This window comes from Coffea arabica, chromosome 9c, assembly GCF_036785885.1.
Source record: "Coffea arabica cultivar ET-39 chromosome 9c, Coffea Arabica ET-39 HiFi, whole genome shotgun sequence".
Classification (NCBI taxonomy): Eukaryota; Viridiplantae; Streptophyta; class Magnoliopsida; order Gentianales; family Rubiaceae; genus Coffea; species Coffea arabica.
Window position 1 is genome coordinate 42,210,653 of NC_092326.1, and position 14,037 is coordinate 42,224,689.

At 33.6% G+C, this 14,037-nt stretch overlaps 1 protein-coding gene across 2 annotated transcripts; it reads right to left on the reverse strand.

Moving 5' to 3' along the window:
* Window positions 1-5,981: 5,981 nt before the first annotated feature.
* On the reverse strand, window positions 5,982-12,832 carry LOC113707825 (lysine-specific demethylase JMJ26-like). 2 transcript variants are annotated; one of them, XM_027230153.2, is made up of 13 exons: window positions 12,466-12,832; window positions 10,052-11,308; window positions 9,857-9,975; window positions 9,622-9,721; window positions 9,403-9,535; window positions 9,263-9,326; window positions 8,404-9,106; window positions 7,928-8,257; window positions 6,959-7,360; window positions 6,800-6,872; window positions 6,570-6,655; window positions 6,376-6,495; window positions 5,982-6,269 (listed from the first exon to the last, which is right to left on the reverse strand). In XM_027230153.2, the coding sequence occupies exons 2-13, from the start codon at window positions 11,306-11,308 to the stop codon at window positions 6,171-6,173; spliced, it is 3,486 nt and encodes a 1,161-aa protein (XP_027085954.1). In that variant the 5' UTR covers window positions 12,466-12,832; the 3' UTR covers window positions 5,982-6,170. The 2 variants fall into 2 exon arrangements, with proteins under 2 accessions (XP_027085954.1, XP_027085955.1); XM_027230154.2 differs by having other exon boundaries at window positions 9,857-9,972; window positions 12,466-12,829.
* Window positions 12,833-14,037: the final 1,205 nt, after the last annotated feature.

Here is a 14,037-nt window from a genome sequence, read left to right on the forward strand (position 1 = left end):
AGCATTTATTTTATTTTTCTTTTTTTTCTTGTGAAGTATAATAACCCATATTTTATACTAATGCTAACTCATAGCTATGGTTAAACTTAGTATATTTAGATAAAAAAATTATTTAAAATAATTATTGAGTAAATCTTTCCTATACTGACGGTGTATACACTATTATCGTTGGATTCATGACATGTGTACAAAAGTTGAGAAATTCAATTTTTGCATGGTTGTCATTCATCCAACGCTAATAATGTATACACTGTCAGTGTAGGAAAAATTAATTCATAATTATTATAATACTTTTTATTATGTGATATATGTGACGTAAAAATGATGTTAAAAATAGAAATTATAATTTTGATGCAAGCAAATAATCAGTCCGTTTGAATGATAAGTTTTTTGAATATTTGTAATGTAATAAATGTTATTCTAACTTAAGTGTAGAAGAAGTTGTTTCACTTAGAAAAACTTTGTGTATTTGAAGGTTGAAAAAAAAAAATTCTTTCTCCTTTTCTTTTTCTTTTTTTTCTTCTTCTCCTTCCTTCCACACCAGCACACCTTTTCCATCCCCGTTCCCACCGGCACTTGCCACCACCATCTCACCTCTCTCTCTCTCTCTTTCATTCCTTCCTTTCTCTTTTTGCCCTTTTCCTCGCTTTCCAAAGCAAAGTTGGCAACCAACTAGGGGTGCAAACGAGTCGAGTCGAACCAACTTTTGACATAATCGAGTCAAGCCTCCAGTTAATTTTGTGAAGCTCGAGCTAGATGAGTTCAAAATGTCGAGCCTGAGCTCGAGCTTGAAAAATAAAAAAAAATAATAATAAATTTATTTTTAAAAAATAAAAAATAAATATTTATTTTTAAAAATAAATAAAATAATAATGTTTTAACAAATAATAAAATATTAAAGATATATGTGTAATTTTACTATTAAAATAAAAAAATAAATATAAATATATAATTGAGCTCGCGAGCCAACGAGTTTAATGTTTTTGAGCTCGAGTTCGACTTAATTAGTTCAAATTCGACTCGAGCTCGATATTGACCGAGATCGAGTCGAGCTCGTACTTGAGCTACTCGCGAACGGTTCGATTCGTGAACACCCCTACGACTAACTAGCATTTAGGGGTCAAAACTAGTAAATATGTATACTTAAGTAACATTACGGGCCATAGCGATAGACTGGATTTAGAGGCAAAACTGGTAAATATTTCTACAATAATAAAACGGGAGCGAGAAGAGAAGTTTAGTTTGGCGTAAATAATTAAGTATCATTTTTTGTAATTCTAATTTTATTCTTCAAATTAACTATTAACCAATAAACGTACATATCTGTAAAACTTATTTGCTTAACTACTAATATATTACAATTTCTTAAATTACACAATTGCAAAACTATTTTTTCACGATTATAAACTCCTCCTGATCCAATTATATATCAAATTAAACTGCCAAACATGACAACCAAAAATCTTCATGTTTACTTCTAAATTCTTACTCCATAAAAAGTCTTTTCTACTGACCATGATAAAGTTTTGGAAATCCCTAGTACATTTTGTTGGGAGAGAGATCTTTCATAAATCAATATTTTGTCTTTCATTTTTTCCCTTTTAACATGATATTTCTTTAGTCTTGCGTTTTCTTTTTCTTTTCATCAATCTATTTATCTAATTTGAATAATTAATACTCACTCCGTTCAATTGAAAGTGTCCTACTTTTCTTTTTTGATTGTCTCAAAATATTTGTCATGTTTCATATTTTTAATTATTTTATACTCAAAAATTGACCTTATACCCCTTCATTAATGATGCATAAAGATAAATGTGATGGGATTGTTTCTACTTATTTTGATCAGCACATGATTAAGGGTAAAAGTGAAACAAAACAAAAAAAATTTTGATGGAGTTTGCCGTACATAAAAAGCATATATTTCCAAATATGACTACATATATGGAACAAAGGGGGTAACATTTTTGAACAAATTGCACATGCATCGAGTATGTCTCGATAGCTAGTTTTTTACATATTTTTATGAAAAGTATAAGGTTAAAGTCTAATAGCTATAACGTTTAATACTCAAATCTAGGATTTCTTGTTTAGGAGTTAACCGTCAACAAGTTATGAGTGATCACATTTTGATAGGATCTGAAAAAGATTTCTAAAATCTTGGGGGCGACAAAATTTAAATCTATAATGATATAGACGAAGACAAGTAGATATTAAAAGATTTCTAAAAATTTTATATGCTTTTGTTTTGATTGTAATTTTTCACATTAAAAAATTTTACATTTTTCATAAACGCATTATGAGTGATCACATTTTGATAGGATCTAAAAAAGATTTCTAAAATCCTGGGAGGGACAAAATTTAAATCTATAATAACACAGACGAAGACAAGTAGAAATTAAAGGATTTCTAAAAATTTTATATGGCTTTGTTTTGATTGTACTTTTTCACAGAAAAAAATTTACGTTTTCTTTGAACACATTTTTCAATTATCTTTTTTAATAAAAATTTCTAAAAATAGCAATCCAAACTAGAAGTTAGGTTGCTCCAATAATATCAATCAGATTGAGCATTTGAGCTACCCAAGTGTTGCAAATAAATTGAGCTAGCTCGCAAGCATCCTGCTAACAAATTAATAATTTTTATTAGTAGACATGTATAATTATTAATATAATTGATAATTTCAATTATATTATATATACTAATATACATTATATAATATGTATAACTAATAATATCACTATTATAAGGTTGTAACTAATTAAATTAAATATTATATATATACAAACACACACACACGTACAGATATATATTAGAGGTGATGAGGTGGGAGATGGGGCGGAGGTATACTCCCCAGCTCCTCGGCCCATTTCTTAATGGGGGGAAAAAATTTCCCTCATCCCGTTAGCTCCCGCAAGCACCCGTCTCAATTATCATCCCTATCAGTGTGCCAAAACTCGAATTGGCTAGACTTATTTGCAGCTGGCTGCCCTCCTTACCACTCAAATCGGCTAGACTTGTTTGCAGTTGGCTGCTCTTTGCCAGTGATGCCAACCTGATTGAGCTTGCCCACTGTTTGCCGTTTGGGTGGTCAAAATGCCAACCAACTAATGGATCCAGATTCTATGCAATCATTATGTGATTGTAAGGTATAGTTAAAAGTTAGAAATGAGTTAACATAAATTTAAATGGATAGAATTCATTGTAGAGCATGCATTTCAATGAGCGGTCAATTTTATTTTACTTTTATATGTTATTGTGTTTGTGTCTACTATTTTTTATTATGGTTTCTCTTTCTTTTCTAAAAACTTTTATCTTTTATAATTAATATGTGTTATTTTTTATTCATATGGATTAACTTGGATTAGAGTAATTTTATTTGTTACATTAGTAAATTCATTAACTCTACTAAAAATTAAATATTCGTTCATAAGAAAATAGATTGTTGCCTCTTTTGTATATAATTGAATATAAATATGTAGTTCTAGATCTAGAATCATTGCAAAAATATAATAATTATCTCAAAAAATTATATAAATTTTTTAGTATGTCTTGCATAATTTGATGGATATTTTTACATTATAATAAATACATCTATAGAAGCTTTTGAAGTTTGATATGAAAGTTGAACACTTAAAATATGTTAAATTTCTAAAATAAAATTAGTGAACATGTAAAAATATTTGATTTCTTTTTCATGAATTATTAATGCTTACACAAGTTCACAATATACACACACACTACTTTAATTGGGAACCTATGCCAATTCTTCTCATGCTTGTTTTTAAGGTCAATTACATCAATAGAAGAGTGGCAATGGATTGAGTTACTCACAATAGGCTCCATCAAATGCTCAATTTCAACTTGGGTTTGATCAAATTTGACCCAAGCTCGAATTGTTTGAGCATCTTGTTGAGCTTTTCACACATCCAGATGGTGTGTGTGTAACACATAATAATATAGTGGCAATAGGGGTTTAGATTGGTTTGGTTTGGTATAAATAATTTAGTATCACTTTTTTTTTTGTGATTTTAGTTTCACCCTTCTAATTAACTCTTTACCAATAAGTACGCGTAGGATCGAACTTAGGGTGCATTTGATAAACTGAAGTCTAAAACTTGAAATTTTAATCCATTAAGTTATTGAATAGTTAAATACTAAATTTGATACATTTGAGTATATATCACATTAAGTGATAAATGAATAGCTTATCAATTATTTTTTACAAAAGTTTTGCTTAGAAAATTTAGTGTCACTTAATTAATTCAAATGTTCTATTTTCGTCATCAAACACAACTAAACATATTAAGATTTGAACTCGTTAAATTTAAGTACTGAATTGAATTATCAAACATGGCCTTAATTATTTTACTGATATAATACAACTCCTTAAACTACTCAATTGCAAAATTACTTTACTATTAATTTAATAACTTCTCATCTCAACTACTATAACACAAACTAAATTGCTAAATATCACAACTTCTAAAAACTGTCACGTTTAAACAACTTCTGAGTTCTCGCTTTATAAAAATGTCTTGTCATGGAAGCCATCTTCCAGGACAAACTACTACTATATAATTGGGATTTTCATGGTGCGTTTTGCTTTGATGAAAGTTTGTTGTAGATGTGTTTTGTATGTACGAGTCTATGTTTCCTCTGTCTTTCATTTTCTTTATCTTTTTAAAAATTTCTCACTTTTTTTTGACTTCTTATAGTTTTGCATAACCATGCTATTTTTAATAAATTTTCACTATTTTTTAATCTCTTATAATTTTGCATAATTAAGCTACTTCTGTGTATGTCCATGTGTGCGCATTTCCTTTTGAGATTTTTTTAATATTATGTTATTTTAAACTCATCTTCTTAAGCATATTCAGATGTGTGTGCACACAAACATGCTAAAAATAGTGAAATTACCTAAGCCTCAATTAGTCATAGGACTTGAGTTTGGGGTGCGTTTAATAAAATTAAAATTTAAAGTCTAAATCTATTAAGTTATTGAATAGTTAAGTACTAAATTTGATACATTTGAGTATATATCATATTAAGTGATAAGTGAATAGTGTATCACTTATTTTTGTAATCAAGTTTTGCCTAATGTCACTTAATTAACTCATATGTTCTATTTTTGGTTATCGAATGCAACTAGACATATTAGGATTTGAATCCATTAACTTTAAGTGTTGAATTGAGTTATGAAACAGTGCTTTAGTTTAAACTCGCTTATTTTAATCGAGTTGAATATACTATTCATCAAGTTCAAGTCAAGGTAAATCGAGTTTGAACTTGAATATACTTAAAATAGTGAAATTACCTAAATCTCGATTAGTCATAGGACTTGAGCTTAGTTTGAGCTCGCTTATTTTAATCAAGTTGACCTCAAATGCTTGAATATAGTATTCATCAAGTTTGAACCAAGATAAATCGAGATTGAACTTGAATGTATCCGTGTTTGGACTTGACTGGACTGTTACCACGCCTACATTTCATATCATGGTTCAAAGACTTAGTCGAGTCGTCATCGGAACGAGGTTTTTCATTTCGATATCGAGACAAAATGATTCCGAGATAATGGATCGCCAAGATATTGGTTGAGATGTCTCCGAGACGGATAGAAATGATTTAGTAACTCCAAGTTATCCTGAGTCAACTCGAATTTTTATTATTTTTACTAATTTCTTTCTTTTTTTTTTTACAATTTTTAGAATATTAAATATTTCAAAAATTTGCGTATCGTCAAAACCGCAACCGATATACCGAGACCGATGTGAAATAATCGGAGCCATGGCCGCGGCTTTGAACCATGTTGCATACACAATATTTGCACCTGTAAATTTTTTTCTCCGCGAGGAATGGACAACTCGGGCAACTTTTTCCTTCCATGGAGGAAGCAAAGAGGGTTGGCTTTAGTTGAAAAAAATATGATCAGAAAAGCAAACAGCAAAGAACAGAAGAGAAAAAGCGTTATGATGCATAGCTGATGAAACCAAAAGCCTTCTTTATTATTTATCTTTTTGCGTAAAGTATGTGAAAAAGCGAATACTGTTACTAATTCCGTCTTTTATCTACAGATATCTCTGAACTTTCTCTCCCGCAAATGTCCAAAATCCAAGGAAGCATTGTATCAATTCAAATAGATCAACACCATCAATTCTTTCATCTGCATGCCGTTACTCCCAAATGAATCCACATGTTTTCATACTGGTATTTGTCAACTGTTCAAGTTCCTGAACTGCTTGGTTCACGCCATGAACAATCATTTTCTTTACCTGTTCCAGAAATGAATATTGAGTCAGACAGCACTAGGTGTTCCCATTTTAACACAATTACCCAAAAAATGATCCATAATCAAATAAATGGAAGACAGGCTGCTACCTCTAGCTTGTCTTCTCTGGCCTTGTGGTTCTTTGGAAGTCTCCTAAACTCCTCAGTCAATCGAAGGCACTCATGTAAATTTTCCGGAGAAACGAAGTCTGCAGCAACTTTTGTACAAGACTGAAAGTGCCAAAGGAAAGTTCTAAGTTGAATGAATGCATCAAAAGAATGAGCTAGAGGGGCAGATAATTTACCTTCAGATTCCGAACCTGATGTGGGCAACCTGCTGGAATAAAAACCGCCTCTCCAATTCTCTGCTCAAATGTCCAGGGCTCTATACCTAAAATGATTCAGATCATTTAGTAAAATGAAATAAAATGATTCAGACAGGAATAACAAGTAAATTTAATGTTTTGTTTAGTATTTCTTTATTTTCCTGTGGTGTGGAGTAAAAAGAGATGCTAATGCAATGGCGGATGCTAACCATATTCTTCCTTTAGCTTCCTTTTGTGTTCCATGGTAAGGTAGAACGACTGGTCATGAATTGGATGAATAACCTAAAAACATTATAAGGTTACCCAAGTGCACAAGTACATTATAAGGTTCTAAGAAAATAAAATTTCCTTGTGTCAATGAAAGCTACCTGATCAACTGGACAGCAGTAAGTGTGCCTAAATTCTGTTGAATGTTTTACAAGATATTCTTTCAGTTTGGGTACATCTTCTCTCCTGAAAATGTCCCACAGAGCACCACCTCTTTCATCTATATGTTCCATGGATGAAAAACTAGAACAAGGTTGTTCTTCTACACATTCTTCCAAGATATTTCCTGCTTTTTCACTCCTTTCAGATGCGTTCCCGTCTTTTATTACATCATGAAACATCCCAACCTGACAAACATTCTCTAAGCTAGAGCCATTATTCAATTTCAAATTTCCAAAATGTTCTTTTTCATCCTGCGCTTCATGTTTCTTCTTCAAAGTCTCAATTGCAGAACGTTGCTCATCAGTTAATACTACTTCTGCTGTGTGAGTCAAAATATTTACCTGAAAAAGTTAGCATTAAAAGACATCAGCTTGCAATAAACCAATAATAATAATAATAATAAAGGCAAGGAAATAGACAAAAGTTGCTTCTGAATTATGCATTATTCAGCAATCAAAAGGAAAGAAGCAAACACAGAAAAAAGGGAACAACAACATTTCAACTATGGAAACAGGTGAAGGTAATATGTTTTACTGGTCCATCAATCTATCAGCAGAGAGCTAACTTCAAAGCAAAACAAAAAGGTTCCACATAAAAGACCTCGCGACATGCTCTATTGAAGACCAAATGGATTTAAAGATGCATAAGTAATCATTGTAGTTACAAGACAGAACTCAACAACTGATTTTCAAACATCACATCAGTTTGGTGTAGCATAATTTTCTATGTAAAGCAATGCTCGTATCAGAAAAGAATACCCTATTAACCTAGCCTATTTTCCCAAAGTTTTTTTTGTCAATTAAGTACTGTACAGGTCCATCAGCATGAGGATATGAATCCTTGTTAAAAGGGGAAGGAAAAAGACTTGATGGAAAGACCGCACATATGTTGACATGTCCAGCACCTACCGCATCTGACATATCGCAATGAAGTTTGGTTACAGAATCCCCTCTTCCCAGTTCTTCTGCAAGTCCATATGCTATGTAAGTCTTTGGGCCTAGATCAGGTTTCAAGACATGAGCAGGTAGCTTCACGGCCAAATTCAGGAAACCAACTCGCGGGTCTGTGTATTCTGGAAATGGCAATGCACTGATGAACTCATCACAATGCCGTGGCAAAAGGTCGTCAAATTTATCAGATGGTGGCCAGTCCTTGAGTTTGAGCATCTCAGGCCAAAAATTCTTATATGTTCTTCCTTCTATGTAACCCTTAAAAAACTTGCGGGTGCTGATTTCAACCTGCCAAAGGCATAAGTGTTAAAACAATATTAAAAGACAATGAAAATGCTTTCTGGACAGAAAACAAAGTATATTATGGCATCCTACATTTAAACACTTCTTCAGACGAAAGCTAACAGGATAAAGCATGAAAATGGTAGAATTACCTCGCAACCTGCAAGGCAATCAATAGCCTTGACTTCTGACATTTTTGTGCTGACACTTGAATCATTGTGCTCACACAATGCGCGCCACATAACCATCGGCTCCCAGCTTAATCTACTTGTCTGCTCAAGAACATTCTGAACTATCACTGGTTCACCTCTAGCCCAGTGACTACGGAAGCGAAAAAGCTCCTCCTGCCTCATGACATCCAATGAATCTGGGCAGTACAAGTAGTTGTCACAAGACCCTTCTCTAAAAGCAGCTCTCCTTAACCTTTTAGGGTCAGATTCCTGGAGAATTGGCCATGAAATTGCATGCGTAGTTTTGCAATCATCTAAAATTTTTTGTGCTCTGGCTTCCAAAGTTGAGATCCAATCTTCTTGAAGGAGATGCTTGAGCTCAAGCAGACAACTACCACAGCCACCCATTTCTCTTGGAGCACATGTTATACTTCCATTATCATTGGCAACCCATCTGATTACTGGTTCAACCTGGTCTCTTGCACGTTCCATATCCAAAGTTCCTGGCAGTGGATCTCCACCATGCATATAATCATTGCCTTTATTCACATACTGGTAAAGTACTCTATCATGACTTCCTAAAAACTCATCTTTGCGTATCTCACGACAACAATTAAGACAGAGCTCGTAGGAACACTTTGGACAACTTCGATGTAGATCAACTATTGAGGTCGAACAGTGATTGCTGTAAAGATGAAAAAGCCCTATTTATCTCCGTTACCAATCAGTTGAGAACAATATTCTCTTAGAGAAAAGATAATATACCAGTAGACATGTTCATCATCATAGTGAGTTGACCATCAGTTAAGAACAATATTCTCTTAGTGAAAAGATAACGTACCAGTAGACACGCTCATCATCATAGAAAGTTGACCGTTTTACTTCAATTGAAAATGATGGTACCCCTGATGGTACAATTTCTATCAGAAAAAAATTATATTGAAGCAAACAAATTCAAATTCTATTATCAAATATGCATACCTTGAATATGGGATTCCATTTCTAGCTCCTCAATTTGCTCCTGATGAATTTGTTTTAAAATAGGGAGAAGTTGGTTGATTAGATAGTGAAGATGCCGAACCTTTTCTGAATCATCCAGATCTCTTTGTGATGTCTAACATAGAATTTGAATAAAACATCAGCCAGTATTTCAGAAACTACAAAAAAGATACGCTGTTAACTTCTAAAAAACCAACAAACCTTAATAAAGCCACTTGAATGCAAGCATAAATTGCAATTGCAGTTTCTACTGCAATGTGGACATGTTTCTGAAACTTCTTCCTCGGACAACTCAGGATACCTACATTAAGACAAAAGTTTTCAGAAAAATAAGACATCCAAGTTATTATAGATTTCCGAAAAGAATGAACAAAAGATACCAATGCAAACATCTTTTTTTTTTTTTTTGAGAGTTGAATGAAGGCTAGCAAGTTACCATTGCTTAATGCATTGTATGCAGTAAACTTTCTCTTTACACTTCATGCAAGGGACAACTGTTACCCTGTCATTCCTCTGGCACTGATGACACTTCACATGCCGCTTTTTCTCTACCTGCTTTATGAACATTTCTGTTTATACAAGTTTTTCATCAAAAGAGAAAGTAATGAAAGAAACAAAAGATGGGACTTACCTTGATGTTCCCATTTGACGATCTGTCCATACTTTTCCTATCACATATCGAAGCTGACTTCCAAGAAGAGGAAGATGAGGAAGGAGATGAGTTAACCGAAGAGCCTTTGCCATTGTTATCCTGTTTTCTTTTTATGTCCTTAATACTTCCCTTTGTCGGCACAGAAGTTGATCTGCTACCTCCTTTCACTGTAGCATAACTTGAGTAACTACTTACAGTGATTTCTTCAAATGATAAAACCACATCTTCTTCGTCATCTATCCATTCTCCAAAAAGATAATCGCCCTCAAAACTGAATTTCTTGTTTGTGGCACAGCGGTGTCGTGCAGAAATTCTTCTACTATCTGAGCTTTCAAATTCTTCTTCAGTTTTTTGAACATCTACTTGAGCTGTTGATATCCTTGGCTTTTCCTTGCTTTCATTCCAGTCATCATCACTTCCATCCCCATTTCCTTTGGCAAAAAAATTGGATACAGAAACTTTTTTACTACTTGAACTATCAGAATTTCTCTCTGAGTTCTTCTTATCTGAGGTTCTTCCCTTAGGTGGGTGCTGAGCTACTTGTGCTTTGCCAATGGCTTTTCTGGAATTTAATTTATTCACATCACCTATATGCGTCCTCATTTTCTTTCCTTCACACATCCCTTTTTGAATAGATTCATTCTGAAGAAATTTATTCTTTTCAGAAGTGTTCGAACAATCTTTTGAATTTCTCTTGTCATCTGAAACTTCAAAATCTAAGGCCATTCTTTGCTGATTAATGGCAGTTTTGGTCATTGAGGAAGTTCCTGGACTGTCCTCTCTGTCTTCCTCTTCTTCTGATTCCTCTTGAAGCATGCAACCTTTTTTCTTGTTTGACAAACTAGGATGCCTCTTGGATGGACCTCTGCCATCTAAGCATTTTCTCCTCCTTTTCTTTGACAAGATTCTCATGTTTCTTCGAGGTGATCCCAGATTGATCAGTTCATCAGAAAAATTTGTATTTTCCACCGTACTTTCACTGCTTTGGCAACAACTAGGCTTTTTTGGATTTGCACCACCAGATAATTCGGTACATTGACATAGCTTGACTTGGTTTGAGGTCTCTTCCCCGTTGAGTAGTGTGACTCTGTTATCCTCCTCTTCATCTTCAAAACTCAGTACAAGCTTTCTCCTTTTGGGGAAACCAGGCCTTTTTCCAGAACTCCCACGGACCATTTGGATTTCGTTATCAGCATATTGCCTTACACTTTCCTGCTTTGTAATCAACACAGCCATCTGCACAGCAAATGCAAACAAAACAGGCTGAATAATCAATGCCAATGTCCAATATTTGAGTCCAAAAATGCAACAATGTAACTGAATGTAATACAAAACAACAAAGAACCAGTTAAACTGTATTAGTTATCAGACCCAAAAGTCCCTGCCACCCCCGGACTTCACCTCTCAAGACAATTCTTGAGTGACATATTCAAGCCCAGGGATAAATTGAAATGACTCTTCATTGTTTCTAGCTCCTACTTTTAAAAAGTGAATCAATCTTTTTCTCAAAAGGATCAGAAGTAGTATGAAACTATGAAGTTACATTATTTATGCAAAGTCAAAATGCATGTGCCATGTTTGTGATTCATGTGCAGCAGACGGTGCAAATGACGCCCATCCAAGCAATTGCTTTTCTGACAGAAGTTTCAATATCAGATGCCGATATTAATACCCTTGTAACAGCTCAAGTTCTCCTGCTTAGCAATCACACTGTCATCTTCTCGACCATGCAAGCAAATAAATAAATAAAAGCCTTAATTTTGAATGTAATCCCTTTCTTTTCAGCATTATCCCTGAGCTCAATAAATAAATACCCAAACATCCAAATTGATTATACCGCTAGATATCCAATCCAAAAGCCCTCCTTCCCAACACTAACCCACCACCCCAAAAAAAAAAAAAAAACCACAATAAAGAAACTAAAAGAATTGGAAGATACAGAGATTACATATATATTATTCATAGAAATTCAAAAGTGCATGTGCGCATAAATGCATGTGCCATGAAGCTCAGCCTGACAATTACTTCAGACACAAATGAAAATGCAGAGAAGCAGCAAAAAAATTCACAAAAAAGAAACAAAATCTACATTGATTCCACTCCACGTCAGCACGACTCGGCCAATGGAATTTAACAAACATAACGTGTTATTATCGGCTAAACAAACAAATAAAATCTAGCACAACCGAAATTCATCATTCCGATAGAAACAGAATCCAACTGATCAGCTCAACAAGAACTCAAAAAAACACCCACGTGCCGTAAAAATTCAAAGAACCCATGATGAAAACAAGCCCAAAAACCAGAAAAAAGTCATCATTCAACAGACTCTGATAAAGGGTCGTCGTAAATAAAGTCAGGTAATCAAAAAAAGCAAAAAAAAACTGACTGACCTGATGAATCAAAATTTAGAAAAGACGATCAAAGGACAAACTTTGCATGGTAGGAAGTTGGGATTTTGATGGAGAGGTGATCAGGTGTTGGGGGAGTCGGCGAACGGGACTGGACTGCAATTGGGATTTGGGTTGAAGTGAAAATTGAGATAAGTTGAAAAGGAAAAAAAAGAGAGAAAAAATTCGACGTCGTCGAGGTAGGAAAGAGAGATACTGCTAGAAATAAGAAGAGTCCAGCCAAAGCTGCAACAGAGAATAGAGGGAAAGAAACCGAACACTAGTCTGTATCTTTTCGCAATTAATTTGAGGTATTCTTCATTTTAAAAATTGCTATTATTTAATGAAATAAAAAATTATGCTTTTTCCTGTGGATTAGACGATCAGGCAAGCAGTCAGCAGTTCACAGTAGTATTAGCACTTTTTTTACTACCAAAAAAAAAAAAAAAAAAAAAACTTATACTATGTTGTTGTTAGGTAGGGGGAAAGAGAAAATCCATGCGTATCAATTTCTTGCCATGTGGGCTTTTCCCCCTTACATAATTATCTTTTTGAAAACAGCACCAAAAGCGGAGAGGTTTAGGGTGGAAATATTTGGTGGAGTTATTGATTTCCATTTATTGACACTAAAAGAATATTTTCTGGTAATTATTAGAGTTATGTAGAATTGTAAATTGCCACTCAAGTGTTAGATCTTTTGGTTTTTTTATTCAATAAAAAGCTAAAAGTACGTTTGATAAAATTAAAATATAAAATATAAAATATGAAATTTGAATTCATTAAATTATTGAATTATACATTTTAAGTGAGCGTATATCATATAATGTATAAGCGAATAATTTATCACTTATTTTTAGAGCAAATTCTGCGTAAAGAAAATCTATTATCACTTAATTAATTTTTTATTATTAAATGCGTTCAAATATGCTAAAATCTAAATTCATAAATGCTGAATTGAATTATTTGATTTAGTCGAAACTTATTATAGACCATTGGAGATGACCCGAATTTGCTAGATTTAGCATAAGATACCGGTACGTGAGCAAAATTTGTTTGGTACCCATCTCACAGAAACATTTAAATTGCTTAAACTATCCGAGGCAATTTGGACCTTTAACGACATTTTTAGGAAAAACAAAAACTTGTAGACAAAATTTCACAAAACAAAACAGACATTGAAAGACGCTGAAAAGTATAGAACATTCCTCCCATGTGCAGGAGTATCTATGAACTGCTGTCACTTTGGTGGCGTTACAGAAAAAGGAGCTGGATAAATGTGAAGCATTTTGCGATGGGAAAAACAAGTAAGAGGCGGCGGCATCCGTTCGGTCCCCGGTACACATATAAACTGCTGGTTTCCACGTGTCTTTTTTTTCTTTTCTTTCTTTCTACTCATGTTTCACGTTTTTCTTTTTGATTAATTGATTCTAGGGATAATTTCACGTACCGCCCCTGAAGTATCTGACAATTGCAGAGAGCTCCCCTCAGGTTTTAGAAATTATACCTAGTTCCCTTGCTTTTACTATTTAGGTAACAAAATAGACCCATCATGCTAGATTTTCTTTCAAATGCCCT